Below are 24,058 nucleotides of genomic sequence, written 5' to 3' on the forward strand. Positions count from 1 at the left end.
CTAGATGGAGTTCACCTTGACTTCATGGTGTAATTTGAAAGATTGCACCTCGTATCATTAGCACATTCAGAACACTAAGCAGAAGAAACTTGTTCATACAACTTGTTCAAGGATTCCAACATTTGTGAGGTGCATACAACAGTTTCATTATCAGAGTCAACCATCAAAGCTAAATTAATTAATTGCCAGCTGCATCACTGGATAAGCCTGAGAGAGGTATAGAAGGAAACTGGCATTTATTTTCAGGACATATTAGCTTGTACCAGTGTCAATGATAACTACACAAATTTGCCATCAGTCATACATTTCATTTAAGGATCCCTTTGCTTAACCATGATTAGGGTTTGGGTTATGTGTAATCTGGATAAACTCATACCCCTTTCTGCCTTTGAAGGTGGTACATTTCAAAGGGAAATCTCCCTTGTTTACAGGATCCTGCGTTGCCCAGGCCAGGCCCCAGACACACAACAGGGATTTGGAGACTGCATTGTGAGAGGGCAGGCACAGCCCATTCAGGTGTAAGTGACCACTCCTCCGCTACCGCCTAGCACCGATGGCTCATCAGGATATCCAGGCTACACCCCAGCTCCCTTTGTCTCACTTTCTAGTGGAGATGCACAAGCAGCCCAGCTGTCAGTCTGACCCAGACAAGGAATCCACAAACAGGCAGAGTCACAGAATGGTTTAAGCAAGAAAATGCCCACTTTCTAAAAGTGGCATTTTCAAAATAACAATCCCAATACCAACTTCACTAAAAGATGCATTTTTAAATTGTGAGTTCAGAGACCCCAAACTCCATATTTCTATCTACTGTCAAAGGGGATCTTCACTTTAGAGTTATTTAACAGCAACCTATGCAACAGTGAAGACTGGATTTAGCAGTATTTCACTGTTAGGGCATGTAAAGCACATCAGTACATGTCCCACCTTTAACATAGACTGCACCCTGACCACGGGGCTACTTAGGGCCTACATTAGAGATGCCTTATGTGTATGAAAAGGGAATGTTTAGGCCTGGCAAGTGGATACACTTGCCAAGTCGAATTGGCAGTTTAAACTTCACACACAGACACTGCAGTGGCAGGTCTGAGCCATGTTTACAGGTCTACTAATGTGGGTGACACAACCAGTGCTACAGGCCCACTAGTAGCATTTGATTAACCAGACTTATTATAAAATCAAATATGTCAATCATGGATAAACCAATCAACAATACAATTTACACAAAGAGCATATGCACTCTAGCACTGGTTAGCAGTGGTAAAGTGCCCAGAGTCCTAAAGCCAACAAAAACCGGCCAGAAAAAATAGGAGGAAGGAGGCAAAAAGTGTAGGGATAACCAGGTAAAAAGGGCCATTTCCAACAGCTATAATCTGCAATATATTGTGATCCTGTGTGAATGATGCCTTTAAGTCTCCTCTTCAGCTTATTTATGCACCTATTTTCTCATTTCTGTCTACAGTCCCTCTCTGAGCAACTGAACCTAGCGTTTGAGCTAGGGGCCTGGACCCATGCCTTCGAGACCAATGGTTGCCTTTACTGTGTGTGCATGAAGGGGCTTACCCAGCGCAATGTGAAAACAGGCTTCAGTCGTGACGTGAGGCGCCGGCCCATATACCGGTCCTATGAGAGCATGGCCCCCTATTTAAGGTGAGCAACCAATAGGGACAAAGTTAACCTGTCTTGGAGACAAGGGGAAGAAATAAAAACAATTTGGGGGTTATTCCAACTTTGGAGGAGGTGGTAATCCGTCCCAAAAGTGACGGTAAAGTGACGGTTATACCACCAGCGTATTACAAGTTCCATAGGATATAATGGACTCGTAATACGGCTGGTGGTAAATCCGTCACTTTACCATCACTTTTGGGACGGATTACCACCTCCTCCAAAGTTGGAATAACCCCCTTTGTCTTTAAAATATTTTTTTCTAGCTGTCCTCTCCTCCTCTTCTTTCATAACCTCCATGTCCGTTGTCCTAGAAGCAGTCGTTACTTATGCCAACCTCGAGAAAGTAGGAAAACTCAGAAGCATGCTAGAGTGTGAACCCAGGCAGCCGGATGTTGACATAGGTTACCATTCCCAGTGTTCTTCTCCTGTTTTTTTTTTCTTTCCATAACTTAACTATGAGGAGAACTGGGCAGCTGTTGGGCCCTCTCCCTAGCTTTGTTCTCCATCGTTGCAGGTCATTGTCCACCACTGCCTGTCGTGAAGAACTAGGGGTGTGCTACGTGGACTTGCGGGAGGAAGAAAAGGGCTTCTAGGAACAAGAGAGATTTTACCTGGGAACATCCGGTGGTACTATTCCGTTTCAGTATATGGTAAGGCACTCTGTGACTTCCATAAGAACAAGTAATCCTCTTTAGTCTGCCACCGAGATAGTGCTGCGTGGTACCTCCTTGGCAATGTACCAGTCCTTTTTCTTTTCTGGGCTGCGTTCTGGTGTAAAAATCAGCATCTCCACTCCATGCACGAGCTGTAAGCCTTATTCCTTTGTTCTATACTCCATGCATGTACAGTCTTTCACTTTTAGCTCCCACCAGTTGATCAGACCGGAAGCCGCCTTATAACAAGGAAGAAGATACTAGTATCTCTCATCAGTCATTAATCCTTTAACAATGAGCTAGTTCAAATGGGTAAATATTATTTAGCTGGAGGTGCGAATTAGAGGTCTCTTCCTTTACAGTCTTGCGCACTCCCTCTTCTGCTCGTAAGCAGTCCAGAAGTTTAAGGGTGCATCATACATAGTTGCAGGGCCAAATGCTTCCTTTTTGCAAGATGGATACTACCAAGGGCTCGCCTCCTGAGGCTTCTGTGTCATAGGATGGGTTAAAGACGTTGCAGTGACAGGCTAGAAGGGCATGATTGTAGCCAGAGAGCTGCTTCTTGGGATACAGAGAAGGATTCATGAGACCTTGGGATCACCAGTTACCGAGGCTCCAGCGCATCTTCTGATGCTGCTCTTTGCAAATTTTGTCAGGCTCATTCACTGGGATTACCACTTCAGTAGCATGTTCATGATGTTATATGAGGAAGTAGAGGGATCCTGACTGTATCAGCCTACCCATGGATCTGGCATGGCAGTACCCTTTTGAATCATTCCTGACTCTGACCTGTTTAGGGTGTACTTAGAGGATGAGGTTCTTATATATCCAACAGTCAAAATGTTTATCTATTTTGATTTCTCTCTAGCAGGGTATGCTAGGATTTATGATGTCTGCCCTTCGCAGTTTGGCTCATTGGGATTAAGACATTATGGGCCTGATTTAGAATCAGTGGACGGGTTACTCTGTCCCAACGGTGATGGATATTCCGACTGACTAAATCTTAATCTCATTTTGTCCTATTGGATTTAGATTTCTGTGGATGGAATATCTGTCACCATTGTGATGGAGTAAACCGTCCACCGAGTTCTAAATCAGGCCTTATTTTTACATGTATATGTCCCTTTCTCTCGCTTCTTTCCCAGAAGCTGAGTTAAAAGGGGTGGGGACAAAGAGAGATTTCTTCAGGAAAGGTCTTTTGCATCTGCTCTAAATAGGATATTTAGCCTCAACAATTCTCAACTGATTGTTTTTTTAGATGGGCTCCTCTACTGAGTGAGCCTTTAGACTAGTGAAATAATAAACATACAAATACATATTGTACTTTCCTACTATCATTGTCACTGCTATTCAACGTGGCTATCTAACTTTGAATATTAAAAACTTAGAAAACTCTGCACCTGAAATATATGATTCATAGGCTCCTTTTCTGTATCGCAGTTTGAGAATCTTATAACTTAAACAAATTCACTCCTCAATTGAATATTCTTATTCAAGTACTAATCTGTTCCTTTACTTGCTTTAGATATCAACATTGTAGTCTACAAATGTTGAGTACTTCCTAATTAAGCAATTTTTTATCCTTATTTCCTTAAAAAGTAACTCTGCTAAAACTTCAATATCTTCTTATGAAACATCAAGGACAATGTCTGGCTTTGTTCTTCGCTGACAAGTTGGAGGATGTTACTCTGATTGGACTTGACACCACTTTGTCTCCTTGCTCTTACTTAATGCTGCGCTAAGCTCATAAATTCCAACATCTGTTACACAAGTTGCCAATAAGAAAACCCTCTTGAGATGTCAGCACTAATCTTCCACCTGTATCTTTTTGCCATTCTTCTATATGGTGTTCGGTGGATCCATTGGAGGTATTTTATGTTTTTAAACTATCTGAGTCTGTTTTTAATATTTTGTGACATCCTACTTCTCGTCCTACTAGTACCAGTTACTTCTAAGGTCATTCATGGGGTCTGCTTCACAATTACTATGGACTGTTCCATAGCTGGGATTCCTCTTCCTTGGAGGATTCAAGGTTGTTGCACAGAGGTCGGCTGCTTCTTGGACAGGGTTTCACAGGGTCCTTCACCCTCCCATTCCCCGGAAGCCTGTAGTAGTTTAGGTTTTTAACATTTGCACATATGTATATACATTTACATTTGCATGGACATCTCTTTGTATTTCTATACTCTATCACTCCTTCCTTCACCCTCTGCGGGAAAACAATCTAACAATGGAGTCTGCTCATGGGCAATGGAATTGAGAGGAGGAGGAGTCACTCGATCCCATGACTCCGAAAAGACTTCTGCGAATAAAAACAACTTGAAACACTAGATGTTGGAAGAGCTATGTATAGCATGTGAATCTGCGGCACTACATGCCACGAACAGATGTACACTGGGTAAGTGACATTTTCCATGTATTTATATATATTGATTCAAAAGTCATGTTTTCAAAGTACAGTGATGACTCAATTACCTGAGATTTATTTTACTTTTTAGACCCGCAACCTCTGAGAAGGTGGTAGTATTACATTAAAAAAAAAAAAAGAGCTATTGCCCCTCTTGTCTTTTAAATGCAGCTGACAAGCTTCATGACTGTGAACTTCAGTTGCCATGGGAGGTTTGTAGCCATTGCAGCTATTAGCAGTGAAAGATGCCACTTCTGATTAGTGCTTTATTTCAATGTTATCCACTCTGTCACAAGTTTTAACAAGATGGCATATAATGGAAGTTTCATAAAGGAGCCACTTTCATTTATCTTACAAAATTTGAGAACCTGCCAAAAATAATCTCACTATATGGAATTGAAAGTGTTAGCTAAGTTTAACCATCGTTGCAGTAGCTTTTTCAATAATGTATTTACTTACAATAGATAAGATCACCTGTTTGTTTTAGGCATTCAGCAGCATCATAATTTGTGAGAAGTCAATCTGGGTAGCCCTACCGAGGAGCAGTTCTTTTAATCTATTGGTCAGCAGCGTTGAAAATATTATATTAACTAGACGTATTATATAGTTCTCAGAATTTATCAGGGCAAGCTATTTTAGAGCCTCCAAGCCCATTCTGATGAGACATCCAGCTAGCAAAGAAGAGATGTTCTGTGCATCAGGAAATCGAATGAGAAATAAAGATACCTTTAAATCTTGTTTTTTTCTCGTTACATTTGCTGTGCCTTCCAAGCCAGAGGTCAGACATCAGCTTTTGTCTTTTTACAAACTGTTGCTTATTTTTTTCTGGAGATTGTTTTTTACTTTTCTTTTTCTGATATCAGAGTTACTCGATTTTGTAAAGTGTACTGTTTGGCAATTATGCTGGGGTACACGGAGTGTGAAATGAGAGGCTGTAGGGTGCCATCGTTTTCTAACACACAACATTTAAATACTTTGTAAACGTACACACATTTCCAAATATATCAGCAATTAGAAAAACACGTTGTTTTCTAATTATGAATTGTATTAGAAGCAAAGATTTGAATAGCATCAAAACAAATCAGATCCCTTTAATTTGTGATGTACAAATGAAAAATGTTTGCTGAAAGTTAATTTCCTCCCAATAAATGTTATAGGCTAAATAGTTTTTTTCAATAAGACTGCATGTCAGTGAGAAAGGTTTGCAGCCAATTCAATAGAAAATGTGCTGTTTGTAAATGACAGTGGGCCACCACATCATGGTTTAGTAATATATTTATTTAAAGTTAACGTTTTTATTCATGAACTGAGAGACATTCCTGTTTACGTCCTGCTGCTAGTGAACTAGGAGGCAAGTCGTGTGTACCCAATATGTGAAGTAGATTCTTCTTTTACATGGAGCAAATGTTTAACATATTATATTAAAATTGTTTTTGTAGAACAGACCAGCTGAACTTAAATATTTGAAGGTGCTCTTCTTATGTGTGAAAATGAAGAAAAAGGCGCCTTGGGAAAATAAAATATTTGCCTAAGATTACACAGTATGAGACCAGTTTATGAGTCAATCACATTACAATTAGGTTGATTGGAATATTCAGGTGATTAGAAATACTTGCAAAAAGTTTAACTTATGGCAGTCACTCAGGTTAGCATTCCTGCCCATCATTTTTCACCCACTGTGCCACTCTAGACAAAGGCCTGTCTTATGGAAATTTTTACTCATTCAAAAGGGAGCCAAATCAACCTGAAAATGGTTTCGCCCTTAATAGGCCTCTTCAGTGGGGTATAGCTTTTTTCATATGGAACAGTGAGCAAAGGGACCCATGTCTGGGCATACCCTTGGCCACTCGGGGCATAATTTAAATCATAGAAAATATGATGGTAGTGATACTTGCAAAAAGTCTAACTGCTGACAGTCGTTGCGGGGTAGCACTCCATCACATCATTTTTTGCACTCTACTTATGTGTGGTATCAAGTCAACACAGCTACGCAGTGTTTTCTAGAGGCACGTAGGATCATTGCTGGTGGACAATTCTAAAGTGAGGAATGTGTGGTAAAATAGAGCATCCACTAGAAAGAGTGTGACCAAAGCCAACTTGAATTTCTGCCATGATATCTAGCGAGACTGGAGCATCCTCTAGTACTTTTGTAGGTATCCTTCTTTTGAGATGTTAGATGGCTGATGATGATAACATGACTTGGTGTACTTTGGCTAAATAATTTTATTTATTTATTTATTGCATCAGTATAGCTGAGATATTATTAGACTTATGTCATTGTTCATTGTGTGGAGGTTTAACCAGTTCTGAAGTGAGCTATCAAAAGTAGTATACAGGTCTGGGTTATGTTTACTAAATACGGAGATATGCTTCATCTCCTTGAGATCTTTCCACATCTATAATTAGTGGGCCGACCCATTCTTCATAGCCAGTGCTTTGGGCACAGGGATCACATTATTCCAAAGTCTGTCCCGTCTTATTCATTTTGATGTGGGTAGTGATGTTCACTTCATTGTCAAATCAGGGATGTGTAGCAGAAGTAAACATAGTCTGGCGCTATTACTTTCTTATTCTTCTTCCCATAAAGTGAAGCTCCCACCTTCCAATTGTAATTCCCCGCTTTGTTAGTACTACACTCATTAGTTCTCCCAAGCCATTTAAAAAAAAGATCCTAGTTGGTTTTCAGTGGGTCCTAAATGATTTTGAATCACGGGGACACATTGACAGATATTTCATTAACTGACTAGGATTTCCATTTCATTAAGGTACTTTGGGTATTAAAGTTGTTCATAGTCAATACCTTCTTTCTCTGTTCTGTGATAGTCTTTTAGCATCCCCCACTTTTCCTGCTCTCTATGGTCTCTTTTTCCCAGTGACATAGTTATTCACTCATTTTCATACTTTAAAGTATTGTTCAGATTCCCTCTTTAGCTTGTGATGCTGTGTTCATCTTTCACTGTTTACCTTTTATATGTCATCCCTTTTAAACCCGTTTTTGTAATACTTCAATGATGGCTTCTTTCCTTTCTCTGTGGTTGTTTGTGTTAAATCTGTCTCTCCACTGTGGTCATTGTTCAATGGCCCCGCTTTCCATTCTTTGTGGTCATCATTTTATATGCATTCTCTTGTTTTACTTGGTTTCGTAGGACAGTGATGGAGAAGGATCCTGGAACCATTCCTGACTACACAGGGCTCTACCCTCCTACCTGGCAGATGGAGCCGTGGACCCCAGATTCTACTTTCTTGCAAGTTCCTCTGCGTCGCACGGAGAAGGAGTTCATTGACATCAAGTCCCATTTTCACCAAACAATGCCCAAAGACTTGGTTCTGATCTGCAGAATATACAGAATCCAGAACAAGTTCCTCTGGCGGAAGTACACCTGGTGAGAGGGTACTGGAGGGGGTGTGAATGTTTGCACCAGAATGGAGAGTATTCATTATTACCCTTGTTGCTGGAGTGTGAACTATTGCACTGGCATGCAGTCGGGTGAATACCTGTAATGGCATGCTCTTGCCTGAATGCTTGCATTAGTACTCTGATGTGGGTATACTTGCATTTTGCACTCTACTCTGAATGTTGGCGAAAGGCATTTGTACCTGAATGGCATCACAAGCTGCACTATGAGGGTCCTCAAGCACTAATGTGTCCATGCTTCCACTAGTGCAGTTGCTTGTGATTGCTGATACAGTGTTGGGATGCAAATGCAAAGTATATGAAATTGTGTGTGTTCCTTCTGTCGTGACAGTATATCGCTTTGAGTACCATTGAGGAAATGAAGGCATGTGCTGGTGTTCCTCCTGTCAATCTCCCACTATCTAAAGTACAACCTGCAAAACAAGCTACTTAGACTTCCACCCAGTGAGCTGTACCAGGGGCAACTCAGAGGTAGGTAGGTACTCCCCGATCGAACATATACTCCCCATGTACCTCCCATGGTTAGTGACTGTGCCACTCAAACCCACAATCTCTACACAAAAGGCGGTTTACACCATTACTGCCGTTTATCCATGAGAATGGTTGACCTTACCAGACCTCCTTTCCAGGTAGGTTGGAAATTCAGTATATAGTCAAGTAAAAAAGTATGTTTCCTCAATATAACTACAAACTAAACCGCATTATAACAGAAAAAGAAGAAAATAAAAATATAACACTGGAGACTTACTTGTAGCTACCTTGTGTAGCAGTTTTAGCATAACATGATGGGATTTGTTGAGTTTAATTAGGTAAGGAATAAGGACTGGTGCTTTAAAATGGTTAACATTTCATAGACGTGTTTTATGTTGTGAGCCTTATCTACGGCCATATGTATCATTGTGTTGGTCACCAACACTGGTCGCAAATTCCGACCATTGTGCAATTTTACAAACCGATTTATTTACTGATAGAACGGGCTGCAAAAATCGGTATCAGATTTGAGTTGCAAATCGACCTACGTCATTAACATTAATTAGGTAGGTCGCATATTGGGACTCGGACCACTGGCAAGAATCACAATGATAGTGGTCTGCAAGGGTTAGCAGACCCCCATATCATTTAGATTTAAAAAAAAAAAAATTTTCTTAGATTATAAATGCCTAATTTAAAAAAAAAAGTTTTAAAAAAAAGTTTCTCTATAAGTTGGCAGCTGTCCAAAGTGGACCTCTTCATTGTTGTGAATGTGACACCACCCCAACTTAGAGGTGGTAACTTTTGAGTGGTTTGCAATTTAAATTTCAGCTGCAAACCTTTTATACATATGATGCAGATTTGCAGTTAGGAAGGGAGGCCAACAACACATCTGTTCCACATCGGTATGTACAATCCCATTTTAGGTGTTGGTAACAGTTTACTAAGCCCTGAAATGGGATTCGTAGGAAGGAAAAAGCCTACTCTGCTGTTGCGTACGCACCTATTTTACTAATCGTAGCTTTTGCGAAACAGGTTAATACATCTGGGGCCAGATGTAGCAACAAACCAAATTGCGAGTTGCAATTTGCGAGTCCATCCGACTCGCAAATTGCAACTTGCAATTTGGTATGCAGTACGGTGTCTCAGACACCGACTGCGACTCGCTATGGGGTCGCAATGACCCACCTCATGAATATTCATGAGGTGGGTCGCTAATTGCGGCCCCATAGCGAGTCCAGGCACTCGCAAACATGGAGGCCTGCTGTCGTCAGCAGACCTCCATGTTCGTGACTGCTTGTAAATAAAGCAGTTTTTTTTTTTCCAAGTGTAGCCCGTTTTCCTCAAAGGAAAACGAGCTGCACTTAGAAAAGAAAACCGAAACCTTTTGTTTCGGATTTTTTCAGAGTAGGCAGTGGTCCATAGGACCACTGCCTGCTCTGAAAAAATACTTTTGTGATCATTCACAGAGGGGAAGGGGTCCCATGGGGACCCCTTCCCGTTTGCGAATGAGTTACCATCCACTTCAAGTGGATGGTAACTGCGAGTTGATTTGTGACCGCTTTTGCGGTCACAAATCAACTTACATCGCAGTGCGAGTTGCAAATAGGAAGGGAACACCCCTTCCTATTTGCAAGTCGGAAACACATTTTGCGAGTCGGTTCCGACTCGCAAAATGTGTTTCTGCATCGCGCGCAAGCATTAGCGCCTCGCAAACGGCGTTTTTCGCCGTTTGCGAGGCGCTAATGCCTTGCTACATCTGGCCCCTGGCTCCCACATCAGGAGCTGCTAGGCTGTGGTAGCTGGGCACAGATGTTCTGTAATGCTCGCCAGTCCCTTCTCATCCTGTGACCTGCTTTTGTATTTCACGACGAGACCATGGAATGATGGCTTACTACCTACACATGAAAGAATTACAGACGGTTGGTGTTTTTGCAACTAATAATACTAGAATGGTTGATTCACATGAGTACCATGACCCGTTTTGGAAGAGATGACAGCCCATTTGAAAGTGCCGTCAGCCAAGAAGCCAAAGCCTGGAGGGCAGCGCAGGCTATTCTTGGTTTCACCATGATGCCTTATCAGTGTTAAAATGTGAAGGCTACAGGCCTGTGATGAGATCCTTAATGCCCACACCTGGGGGCATTAACAGACGGTAATTACCCTCCCCTTCTGGTTGGGCCCAGAATAAGGGAGGTTAATTAACAGCTGTTAACAGCTGTTAACTCTTGCCGATAAAGGCTGCCAGCACCTCTGATTTCCCTCCCCTTCTCCAGCGATAAATTCAGCTCACCGTGGATGAGAAATTAGGCTAATTCTGCTTTTCAGCACTGCTGCAACAGCCCATTTTATACTGTTTACAAGAAGATGATCTCTCTGTCACGATGAGGTCACCCCTGCCTTCCTTTAAGGGGAAAGTAAGTTCTACAACCATAGAAAAGTAAAAATAAAAAACAGACTGACATGTTAGATTTTTTTTTTAATTGCAAGGGAGAAGACAAATCCTGCACATCGAATCGTCTAATCTTGTTAAGTGCTATAGTTTGCAGCTCACCCGAGAAAAATACAAGTGTTTGCAAGGCCAATGGAGCAGGCTTTAATGTGCCACCGCAGGCATACACAAACAGGAGTTGCATGCCTTCGCACAGGTTCAACAATGCTTGCACAAATGCCTGGATGCTGTTATCTCTTCCAGTTCCCGGTTAAGTGCTGAACTGGTTAACCCAGACCACCACACACCTGTTTAGAAAACAATTGTAATTGTACTGGTATAGCGCTTACTACCCCTGACAAGGCATCAAAGTGCCTTTCGGCGAGTATCAAGCTACTCAGGAACCCAAAGGATTAGTGCTGGATTAGTATAGGGAAATAGGTGTATAGTATTAATATAGGGCGGTATAGGTTGACCAGAGGACATGTGAGTATGTTAGTTGGATTGATTAGAGTAATGGAGGCATAGGTGAGGGAAGAATCCAGAAGTGTTAATTGGAAGATTTAAGTAGTAAGATGACATTTGGAATGAGTAAAGGAGATGTTAGAAATGGGGTCTTTGGTTGACAGTCAGGTTACCCCATGTTCAAGCAAGGACCCTCACTCTAGTCAGGGTAAAAGAGAATCATACTAAGCTAACCCTTCTTACCCCCTTGGTAGCTTGGCAGAGCAGTAGGCTTAACTTCAAAGTGCTAGGTGTAAAGTATTTGTACCAACTCACACAGTAACTTAATGGAAACACTACAAACTGACACAACACAGGTTTAGAAAAATAGGAGATATTTATCTAAACAAAACAAGACCAAAATGACAAAACTCCACAATACACAAGTCAAGGTATCAATGAAAAATCAAAAAGAGTCTCCAAGTAGTTTTAAACACACACTAACACAGTTAGCGTGAAAAAGTACCTTGGGTGTGTCAAAAATAACCCAGCACGTGCGTCAAAAAGGGCTTGCGATGCATCGATTCCACTCACGAGCAGGACCTTGCGCCGTTTCTCCTTTCGTCGGGTCGGGCGCATTGTTTCTTCTCTACGCAGGAGAGCGATGCTATCCGGTCAGCACTCATCTCCGGGCAGGCCTTGCGTTGTTTTTACACACCCAGCGGTACTTGAGTCGGAAATCCAGCCGCACGATGATCCGAAAACCACGCAGTGCGGGTTGTGATCTCGCAGCCTCCGTCAGCGATGCTGCGCGTCGTTTCTCCTGCTCCGTGCGTCGATTCTTCGCTCGTGTCGATTTTCAGCTGCAGCGCGTCGTTTCTTCAGCCGCAGATCGGAGTTGTGTCGATCTTTTCCCCGCACGCGCTCTGTGCGTGGACTTCCTTCTCTTTAGGCTGCCAGCTTCTCCTTTCAGGGTCCCAGGAACTGGATGGGCACCACAGGGCAGAGTAGGAGTCTCTCCAGAGGCTCCAGGTGCTAGCAGAGAGAAGTCTTTGCTGTCCCTGAGACTTCAAACAACAGGAGGCAAACTCTGAATCAAGCCCCTGGAGAGTTCTTCTCAAGATGGAAGGCACACAAAGTCCAGTCTTTGCCCTCTTACTCTGGCAGAAGCAGCAACTGCAGGCTAGCTCCACAAAGCACAGTCACAGGCAGGGCAGCTCTTCTTCCTCAGCTCTTCTCCAGGCAGAGGTTCCTCTTGCTTCCAGAAGGGCTTCTAAAGACTGTGGTTTTGGGTGCCCTTCTTAAACCCAATTTCTCCTTTGAAGTAGGCCTACTTCAAAGCAAAGTCTCTTTTGAATGTGAAATTCTGCCTTGCACAGGCCAGGCCCAAGACACTCACCAGTGGGTTAGAGACTGCATTGTGTGAGCGCAGGCACAGCCCTTGCAGGTGTGAGTGACCACTCCTCCCCTCCCTCCTAGCACAGATGACTCATCAGGATATGCAGACTACACCCCATCTCCCTTTGTGTCACTGTCTAGTGTGAGGTGCAACCAGACCAACTGTCAAACTGACCCTGACAGGGAATCCACATACAGGCAGATTTAAGCAAGAAAATGTTCACTTTCTAAAAGTGGCATTTCAAACACACTGGGGGTCATTCCGACCCTGGCGGTCATGGACCGCCAGGGCCGGGGACGGAGGAAGCACCGCCAACAGGCTGGCGGTGCTTCTGGGGCAATTCTGACCGCGGCGGTAAAGCCGCGGTCAGAAAAGGGGAACCGGCGGTTCCCCGCCGGTTTTCCCCTGCCCCAGGGAATCCTCCCTGGCGGCGCTATGGGGATTCCGACCCCCTTCCCGCCAGCCTGTTCCTGGCGGTTTACACCGCCAGGAAGAGGCTGGCGGGAACGGGTGTCGTGGAGCCCCTGGGGGCCCCTGCAGTGCCCCTGCCACTGGCATGGGCACTGCAGGGGCCCCCTAACAGGGCCCCATGAAGATTTTCAGTGTCTGCTTAGCAGACACTGAAAATCGCGACGGGTGCCACTGCACCCGTCGCACCCCTCGAACTCCGCCGGCTCCATTCGGAGCCAGCTTCATCGTAGGAGGGGGTTTCCCGCTGGGCCGGCGGGCGACCTTCTGGCGGTCGCCTGCCGGCCCAGTGGGAAAGCCAGAATGACCGCCGTGGTCTTTTGACCGCAGTGCGGTCATTCGGCGGTTCCCTCCAGGCGGGCGGCTCCCGCCGCCTGCCGGGGTCAGAATGACCCCCACAATCTTGAAATCAACCTTACTAAAAGATGTATTTTTAAATTGTGAGCTCAGAGAGCCCAAACTCCACATGTCCATCCACTCCCAAAGGGAATCTACACTTTAATCAGATTTAAAGGTAGCCCCTATGTTAACCTATGAGAGGGACAGGCCTTGCAACAGTGAAAAACGAATGTAGCAATATTTCACTGTCAGGACATATAAAACACATTACTTTGGCCCTCATTAGAGGGCTGTTTCGACGGAAGCACCGGCAACAGGCTGGCGGTGCTTCCCAAGGGATTACGACTGCTGCGGAAGCGCCGCGGTCGCACCGCCACATTGGTCCCGGCGGTTGTAATCCCCGAGGGCAGCACTGCCCAGGGGATTACGAGTCCCCCTCCCGTCAGCCTTTTCATGGCGGTATGAACTGCCATGAAAAGGCTGGCGGAAAGGGGAGTTGCGGGGCCCCTTGACACGGCCCCATGCATAGCAGACAGTTAAAAGCGCGACGGGTGCAACTGCACCTGTCGCACAGCCGCAACACCGCCGGGTCCATTTGGAGCCGGCTTCCATGTTGCGGACGTCATCCCCTTCTGGGCCGGCGGGGATGTCCAAATGGCCACCGCGGTAGTGCGGCAGCATTGGCGGCCGCACGGCAGTTACTACTTGGCGGGCGGCGCTTGCCTCCCACCATAGTTGTAATGAGGGCCTATATGTCCTACCTTAACCATACACTGCAACCTGCCCTCGGGGCTACTTAGGGCCTACCGTAGGGGTGCCTTACATGTAAGAAAAGGGAAGGTTTAGGTTGCCAAGTAGAATTTACAGTTAAAACTGCACACACAGACACTGCAATGGCAGGTCTGAAACATGATTACAGAGCTACTTATGTGGGTGGCAGAACCAGTGCTGCAGGCCCACTAGTAGCATTTGATTTACAGGCCCTGGTACCTCTAGTGCACTTTACTAGGGACTTACTAGTAAACCAAATATGCCAATCATGGATAATCCAATTACATACACATTTTGTAAAGGAGCACTTGCACTTTAGCATTGGTTAGCAGTGGTAAAGTGCCCAGAGTAACAAAAACAGCAAAATCAGAGTCCTGCACACATCAACAACCTGGGGAACAGAGGCAAAAAGTTAAGGGAGACCACGCCAGAGTCAGACAGTGGAGATTGAGGATGGGTTGATAGAGATATAGGTAGGGTGATGGTGAGGTAGAGCAAAGCTTTGGAGGGAGTATTTTTTCCCTTATACAGTAGGACTAAAGTAATAGATACATGATATAGGAAATATATGTGTAAGGAATATAATATTTTGAGATTTAAAGTTGTATTGTATAAACTGACTTTCAAGATTTGCCATATTTGAAATTAATTTATTTGTGTACTTTTATAACATTATGTTATCTTTCCTCAATATGTCAATAGTGAAATATTTGCAGATAAGTTAAGATAACATTGACCAATTGTTATACATAAAAATGAAAACAGAGACTCATAAGTATCTAATCAAACAACTCCTATAGAAACTATGCAGTGACTTATGAACATGTTAAATGTATCATAATATGCACATATGTGTGTGTATATATATATATATATATATATGTGTTCAATGGCATGTGTAGCTGCAGATACACATGCTTTGCATAAGTCTGCCATCTAGTGTTGGGCTTGGAGTGTTACAGATTGTTTTTCTTCGAAGAAGCTTTTCGAGTCACGAGATCAAGTGACTTCTCGTCCCCGGTGATAGTGCACATGGGCATTGAGGCCTTTGTTAGATTGTTTTCTTTCCGCCGTCAGGTTTGAACGCGTTTCCTCTCACTCTGGTAGATCTCGGTTGTGTACTATCCGAACTTCTCTTTTCTTACTCTAAACATTGGTATTGTTTTCGATTCCGTGTTCTCACTCATATTCAATCCCATTGTATTGTCGATGTCAATTAAACGCCCTTTCGAGCGACTGCTCCCTTCTCGGGCCTACTTCGACTCGTGGTTGTCGAATGATGTCAGGCTGATGGATCGGACTCCGTTTCGCTTTTGCCCTCTGTGTCCCACCAAGTTCCCATACAGCGACTAACACTCAGTGTGCAAACTCTCCCTCTCTCCCGATCACAAGGAGGAAAGCTGTGAAGCCTGTCGATCCTTCCAGTCCAAGAAAACTCTGCGGGATCGAAGAGCATGTTGGTTAGAGATGGCATCTAAGTCGTCGGAACAAACGCCCGACATTTTCAGAGAGGAACAAGCTCAGACTGCAGTTTCCATCGCAGATTCTGATTCCAACCAAGACTTCGATGGGGACAGCCAATCGATTCCAGCAGTGCAGTATGTGAGTACATCAACCCCTTCCCATCAGACACCATCTAAAAAGTCATCAGCACTGGTCGTGGGTCCACTACTGCTTGCCGGCCATGGTCAGACCCAAAAAATACATTCCGATGACCAATCCTCGGGTTCGGCACCGAAAAAGACCAAAGTGCATTTGAGGTTGATCGAACAGCGTTCCATATCTGTTTCGGGATCGAGTCAAACAGTGGAGACTTCCACCTCAGAGCCGAAACACCCATTCTCCACCTCAGAGCTGAAACAACCATCATCCATTTTGGAGCTAAAAAAACTACTATCCATTTCGGAGCTGACATTCTCGGCCCGATAAAAACATTCGGGTTCCCAAAACTTTCGTACCTAAAACTTGTGGGAGGGAAGTGTGCTCCAACTAAAGAGTAGTCTTGAAATAAGACCCATACTTAAAGTGAATGACGATAAGCAGATCAAAATCCAAATCCATTAAGATACTGGAAGGATTATTGGTTCGCCTCCTTCTACAACTAAAAGGAAATGAACTTTCCAAGAGACTTTAGAAGCTGGGCCTCCACCTGCAAAAGAATTCAAGCACAAGGAGAAACCAAAGGCAGTACATCAGCCTTCACCACCACATTCTGCTTTGCTTCCTGCTTCTCCACCACCTGATACTCCACCACCACCACATTCACCTACACAATTTTCTCCACAATCCCCTGTTTCCTCACAGGGGGATCAATTGAGTGACATTCCTTGCAATGTAGACCCATGGGATCTGTATGAACCAGACCCTATTCCATCCAACAATCCTGATTTATACCCTGCTACGCCATCTCCATCTGAAGACACCACTGCCTATAATCAGGTCATTGCTAGGGCAGCTGCATATCACAATGTGCAGTTGCTTTCAGATCCCATAGAGAATGATTTTTTATTTAACACACTATCCTCTACGCACAAGTAGTATCAATGCCTACCAATGCTTCCAGGCATCCTTAAACATGCAGATGACATTTTTAAGGAGCCAGTGAAGGCTGGGGCTGTTATACCAAGAGTGGACAAAAAATACAAAGCTGCACCTTCAGATCCACTCTTTATCACACAACAGTTGCCACCTAACTCTATTGTTGTTACTGCAGCAAGAAAAAGGGCAAATAGTCAGTCCACCGGAGAGGCTCCTCCCCCAGATAAATAAAGCCACAAGTTTGATGCAGCAGGGAAAAGACTGGCAACTCAAGCTGCTAATAATTGGAGAATCGCCAACTCTCAGGCTCTTTTAGCCAGATATGATAGAGCTCACTGGGATGAGATGGAGGAGTTCTAACAATGACTATATAAAAGTACACTGTTCCAAATTCACAAAATAGAGAAAAAGAAAAAAGAAAACAAGGGAGACCTATAATCTCAGGAGCGAGAACCCTCAAGCATCACTCTGGATGACTAGCATCATCATCGGGAATAGCTCCTCACTAGGCCGGCACTGCAATGCCTAGTGGGCACCCCGAAGTGGGGGCTCTCAGCAGGATTTTGAGATAGTGACTAGGAAATTCAACAGTGCAGAATGAGGGTGCCGCGAGTCACCACCAAAAGCAAAAAAAGGGAGAGAGGTTTAAAATTGGTTATTCATCCGTAAACTTCATCATTTAATCAGTCTAGTGTAACGAGGATGAAGACCAAGGTTAAAAGCAGTTTTGAAAGTAAGATTGAGGATTATGCTCATACACCTTTCAAAAGTAAATAAATGTGCTAGAGTGTCCTAAAAATTAAAAAGAACCTCTATATTATGGTCGACATGTTTCGCGTCTATTGGTCTATCCAGATCCACTGACGCTTCATCAGGACCTATGTAACTAGATAAACAAACCTCTTTAGAGATACAAGGAAACTTGTCACTTACTCAAGTTGACTGGTAATACAGGTACCCACCCCCTACTCGAGAACAGGTTCCATGGGTTAGGCGTCTCTGGGACTCATGGTGACAATACTCGGTCACTGGTCCTTATTGTTGGACCTACCCTCGGAGACAGCCTCCCGGAAAACAATACCTTCCACTTGAACACCAAAAAAGGGCACAGCAGATAGTTACAGAGGGCCAGGCTATCTCCAACAACCAAATTAAATTTGCCTTAGATGCAGCAGACACCGCAGCAAGGGGTATTAACACTAGTGTGGTCATCAGAAGGCATGCATGGTTGCGAACTTAAGGGTTCAAACCTGAGATATGACAGGCAGCACTCAATATGCCTTTTGACAAACAGCACTTATTTGGCCCAGAGGTGGATACCACCATAGATAAATTGAAAAAAAACGCTGAGACAGCTAAGGCTATGGGTTCCCTTTATTCTGCACCAGCTCAGGGTACTTTTCGTAAGCCCCAGTTCAGAGGTGGTTTTAAACCATCAACATTAGAGCCCTCTGTATCCCAGAAAAAGCAGGGACAACAATATTGCACCAGAGGGTCTTTCAGAGGATCCTACAAGGGAAACAACTTTAGAGGTAAATCCACCACCACAAGAGGTGCCTCCACCTAAACTAAACAGTGAGTTTCTGCACATCCCCACACAGTATACATCTCCTGTGGGAGGAAGACTGGAAAATGTCTATCAACAATGGCACAACATTATGTCAGATCTATGGGTGCTGTAAATTATCCAAAATGATTATTGGCTAGAACTCATTTACTCCACCAAACATTCCCCCTTGCTCGCACAGGCTTTCTCTAGAACACCTCAATTTGTTAAAAGAAGAAGTACAATCACTTCTACTCAAGGGTGAAATAGAGATGATACCTATACCTCAACAAGGGAAAGATGTATATTCTCCATACTCCCTTATACCAGAAAATGATGGTATTCTCAGACCAATCCTGAATCCCAGACCCTTCAATCAGTACATTCTCTCAGAGCATTTCCACATGGTCAGTCTTCAGGATGTCATTCCCCTACTACAAACACATGACTACATAACAGCATTACTTCTAAAAGATGCTTACTTCCACATTCCTATACATCCAGCACATGGCAGATACCTAAGATTTGTGATAGCAGGCAAGCACTACCAGTTTAAAATGTTACCCTTTGGGGTAACAACAGCACCAAGGGTATTCACCAAATGCCTAGCCGTGGTTGCAGCATACCTCAGCAGGCAACAGACCCAAGTCTTTCCCTCTCAGGACGAATGGCTCATAAAAACCAGCACCATTCAAACCTGTCAACAGCACACACAACACACACAATACACAATCGATACCCTACACAGTCTAGGGTTCACAGTCAATTACCAAAAATCTAATCTGCAACCAGCGCAAATACAACCATATCTTGGAGCAATTCTGAACACTCATTCAGCACTAGCGTACCCAAACCCACAATCTCATATCTCAGCTATAATACATTCAAACTTACACAGTAAGGTTTATCATGAAACTGTTGGGAATGATGGCATCGTGCATAGCAATAGTACCCACTGCTTGTCTAAACATGAGACTCCTACAACAGTGTCTCTCGCAGCAATGGTCTCAGGCACAGGGTCAACTTCATGATCTACTGTTATTGGACCACAAAACTTACAACTCTCTGAAATGGTGGAATCACACCAACTTTATCAAAAGGGCAGCCATTTCAGGACCCTGTGCCACAGACCACAATCACCTCCGATGCAACAATGACAGGTCGGGGAGCCCATCTCAACAGTCTACACAGGGAGAATGGAACTCAATTCAACAAACTTAACACATAAATCACTTGAAATTGCTAGCAGTGTTTCTAGCACTCATAGCATTCCAGCCACAGATCACACACTAAACAGTGTTGATAAGGACAGACAACATGACAACATTGTATTATCTGCAAGAACAAGGGGACACACACTCATCTCAATTGTCCCTTCTAGCACAGACAATTTGGAAATGGGCAATTCACAATCACATTCAACTACCAGCAGAGTATGTCCCAGGGATACACAACCAACTAGCGGACCTCTTAAGTACGGCGCAGCAACAACACATGAATGGGAGACTCACCCACAAGTGATTCAACAGTACTTTGCATGTGGAGGAACACCAGACATAGGCCCTCATTACGACCTTGGCGGGTGGCTGGTGCCAAGATCGGACCGCCGGGCGGCCACCAATGCGGCCGCACTCCCTCCACGGCCATTTAGAGATCCCCGCTGGGCCGGCGAGCGGAAACCTGGTTTCCGCCCATCGGGGATCTCAGCCGCGACACAGGAGCCGGCTCCAGTTGCACCCGTTGCGCTTTTCACTGTCTGCTACACAGACAGTGAAAAGCTGCACGGGCCCTGTCAGGGGGCCCCGCGACTCCCCATACCGCCAGCCTTTTCCTTGCGGTTCAAACTGCCAGGAAAATGCTGGCGGTAGGGGGACTCATAATCCCCTGGGCAGCGCTGCTTAGGATTACTCCCGCCGGGACCACCGTGGCGGTAAACCGCTGGGACCACCCCCGGGACCACCGTGGCGGTAAACCACCGGGACCACTGTGGCGGTAAACCACCGGTCCCAGCGGTGCAATACACAAGATTGCACGCCAGCCTGTTGGCGGTGCAATCGCCAAAACAGCCCTGGCGGTCTTTGACCGCCACGGTTGTAATGACCCCCATAGACCTCTTCACTAACAAACGAAAGCGCAAAATGCCTAAACTTCGCTTACAGGTACCCACACACAGGTACCCACACCCTTAATCCAAGGCCAATGCTCTATGGATCAATTGGCCAGGGATATGTGCTTAAGTTTTCCCCCCCTCTCCCACTAATTCAATTTCTGGTTAACAAGATATGTCACACCTCCCTCAATATGATACTCATAGCTTCCACGTCAACACTGGTACACAACACTATTGGATCTATCTGTAGTACCACTCCACAAGCTCCCAAACAGACCAGACTTGTTGACTCAAAACAAAGGTCAAATCAGACATCCCAATCCCAGTATGCTCAACCTGGCAATTTGGCTCCTGAGGTCATAGAGTTTGGATATCTACAGCTTCCATAAGAATGTATGAACATTCTAAAGGAAGCATGCAGACCTACAATCAGACAGTGCTATGCAGCTCAATGGAAACGTTTTGTATATTATTGTCAACCCAAGAACATTGATCCACTTAAAGCATCAGTACAGGATAGTGTCTATTTTCTTCACTTACAATAAAATCAAATCTTGCATACTCATCTATTAAAATTTATTTAACAGCAATATCAGCTTACCTCCAAAACTGAGAGCATACTTCTCTGTTTAGAATTCCTGTCATACAGCTTTCATGGAAAGCCTTAAAAGAGTTATTCCACCTAGAGCTCCACCAGTTCCTGCCTGGAATCTTAACATCGTACTCACAAGGCTTATGGGTCCACCATTTGAAACCATGCATACTTGTGCTGTTCAATGTTCAACCATGAAGGTTGCTTTCATGGTAGCAATAACTTTCTCTAGGAGAGTTAGTGAAATTCAAGCATCCACTTTAGAAGAACCTTTCTTCCAAATTCACCAAAATGAAATAGTACTTAGGACAAACCCAGAATTCTTACCCAAAGTGGTTTCACCATTTCCATTAATCAGTCAGTGGAATTGCCAGTCTTCTTTCCACAGCTAGTTTCAGTTCCTGAAAGAGATCTTCACACTCTTGATGTCAAAAGAGCTCTTGTGTATTATATAGATGGAACAAAAGTTCTCAGAAAATCTAACCAACTTTTTGTGGCTTTTCAGCAACCTCATAAGGGTAATCCAATTTCAAACCGGGGATTAGCTAGATGGATAGTAAAGTGTATTCAAATTTACTAGCTTAAAGCTTAAAAGATAGCTATTAGTAACTCCTAATGCACATTCTACTAGAAAGAAAGGAGCTTCAATGGCATGCTTAGAAAATATACCAATAACAGACATATGCAAAGCAGCCACATGGTCCACACCACACACATATACTAAACACTACTGTGTGGATGTGTTATCTCGCCAACAAGCAAACGTTGGTCAAGCAGTGCTTAAAACACTATTTAAAGCTACGTCAACTCCTACAGGCTAGCCACTGCTTACTTTACGAGGGGACTGCTTTTCAGGCTATGCAAAGCATGTGTATCTGCAGCTACACATGCCATTGAACTGAAAATGACACTTACACAGTGGACCTCTGTTCGTGGCATGTAGTGCTGCAGATTCACCTGTGCCTTCCCTCTTTCCCGGAAGCCTGTAGCCGTTGTAGTACTTTCTTTATGTAAATATGTATATACATTGCATGGACATCTTATATATATATATATATATATATATATATATATATATATATATATATATATATATATATATACACACACTTTCAACCGTAAGTAAAATGTACATTTGTTAAACAGGCCTAAGAGTATGTATACATTTTATTATTCTGAAATAGTTAGCATACATATTTGTACAAAGAAACACATCTAGATATATACATATAATCAAATAATAAATGTTTACATGCACAGGGATATGCAGTACATTGCTGTTTGCTTATGGTGGTTATGTTGGAAAGAGACAACTCTTGATCAGTCTTCTGAAGATAAGATAGTTATCCATGGATCTTATATTTGGGGGGTAAAGAATACCATAGTATGGCTGCTTGAACAGAGAAGGATGTACCACTAATTGTATTTTTCTTGTATGGTGGTGTATGAGGCAGGGTGTCAATCCTGAGCAGAGGTTTCTTTGTTGAATGTATTTAGTGATTATATCCCTGAGGAAAAATGGTCCTGTTCCATGTATTGCTTGCGGGTGATACAAAGTAGTCTGAAGGTGGATCTTCTGGTAACCGGTAACCAACGTAGTGCCCTCCAGGCAGGGGATATGTGGGCTTGTGGCTTTAAATGTAGAAGTAGTCTGGCAGCCGAGCTCTGAATGTGTTGTAGTTTTTTCATAGTAGATAGAGATGATCCATGGTAGAGGCCATTGTTGTAATCCAGTTTAGATAGAACAAGAGAGATAGTTGCCTGGACCTTGTGTGGAAATATAAGGTGGGAGAAGATGAGTCACAGAGTTTTCAAGGTGATGAAGCTTGATCTTGCTAAAAGTCCATGGTAATTCCAAGGTTTTTAACTTCTTTAGATACTTGAGGTAGTCCCAGATCATCAGGCCCAGAGTGGGTTTTAATTTTTCCAATTGCCACATGTGAGTATTTCCATTTTGGAAACATTAAATTTAAGATGGCTCCATGTCATCCACTGATCAATGGTTCTGAGGCAACTGAAGATTTGTGACTTTCCAATCTCTTTTCTGCATTCTAGTTTAAGGAGTATTTGTGTGTCAACTGCATAGTTGTAGCATGTGAGTTGAAATTAATTGATCAATTTTTGATAACGACATATAGATGTTGAAAAGCACAGGTGGGATGATTGTGCCTTGAGGGACCCCTTCTTTTGTGAAGTGGGGTTTAAACAAGATAGGGTGAGAATGGATGACATTTCTTCTCTTTTGAAGGCGGGATGTGATCCAGTCGAAAGCAGTCCTCTCTATGCCTCCTTCTAGAGTCTTTGTATTAGGGTGTCATGGTCAGCTGTGTCAATGGCAGCTAAGAGGTCCAAGAGAAGTAGTGCAGCAACTCCATTGCAATCTCCTGTGTTTTTAAGATTATCCCAGATGGCGATGAGGGCAGATTCAGTGCCTCTTCTGGGAAGAATCCAGTTTGGTAGTCTGTAAGTATGGAGTTATCTTCAGTGAATTGTGACTTCTGGGCGAATGCTGCTCTTTCTATCAGTTTGCCAAGGAAAGGTCCATTTGTAATTGGTCTGTAGTTGTTGGGGTCATGCGGGTCCAGGTTTGTTTTCTTTAGTAATGGGCATACATATGCCTTTTTAAGGTCTTCAGGAAAGGTTCCTGTAGTTAAAGTATTATTTACGATTCTTCTTACTGATGTGGCAGCAGAGGTAGATAAAAGAATGTTCTTGAAGATGTGTGGTTGACAAGGGTCAGAAAGGCTGCTTGCTTTGACCAGGTCCATAAATTCACTTTCTGATATTTGTTTGAAGGAGTGCAGAG

General features: G+C 43.6%; 1 protein-coding gene across 7 annotated transcripts in view; it reads left to right on the forward strand.

The window, feature by feature from the left end:
* Nucleotides 1-24,058, forward strand: part of LOC138303674 (protein mono-ADP-ribosyltransferase TIPARP-like) — a 187,598-nt gene that overhangs the window by 118,176 nt on the left and 45,364 nt on the right. For all 7 annotated transcript variants that reach the window (XM_069242986.1, XM_069242989.1, XM_069242990.1 and 4 more), the window contains 2 exons: nt 1,463-1,650; nt 7,875-8,111. In XM_069242986.1, the coding sequence (XP_069099087.1) occupies nt 1,463-1,650; nt 7,875-8,111 (425 nt within the window). The remainder of the gene's footprint in view (nt 1-1,462; nt 1,651-7,874; nt 8,112-24,058) is intronic.

The sequence above is a fragment of the Pleurodeles waltl genome, chromosome 7 (genome assembly GCF_031143425.1).
Source record: "Pleurodeles waltl isolate 20211129_DDA chromosome 7, aPleWal1.hap1.20221129, whole genome shotgun sequence".
NCBI lineage: Eukaryota > Metazoa > Chordata > Amphibia > Caudata > Salamandridae > Pleurodeles > Pleurodeles waltl.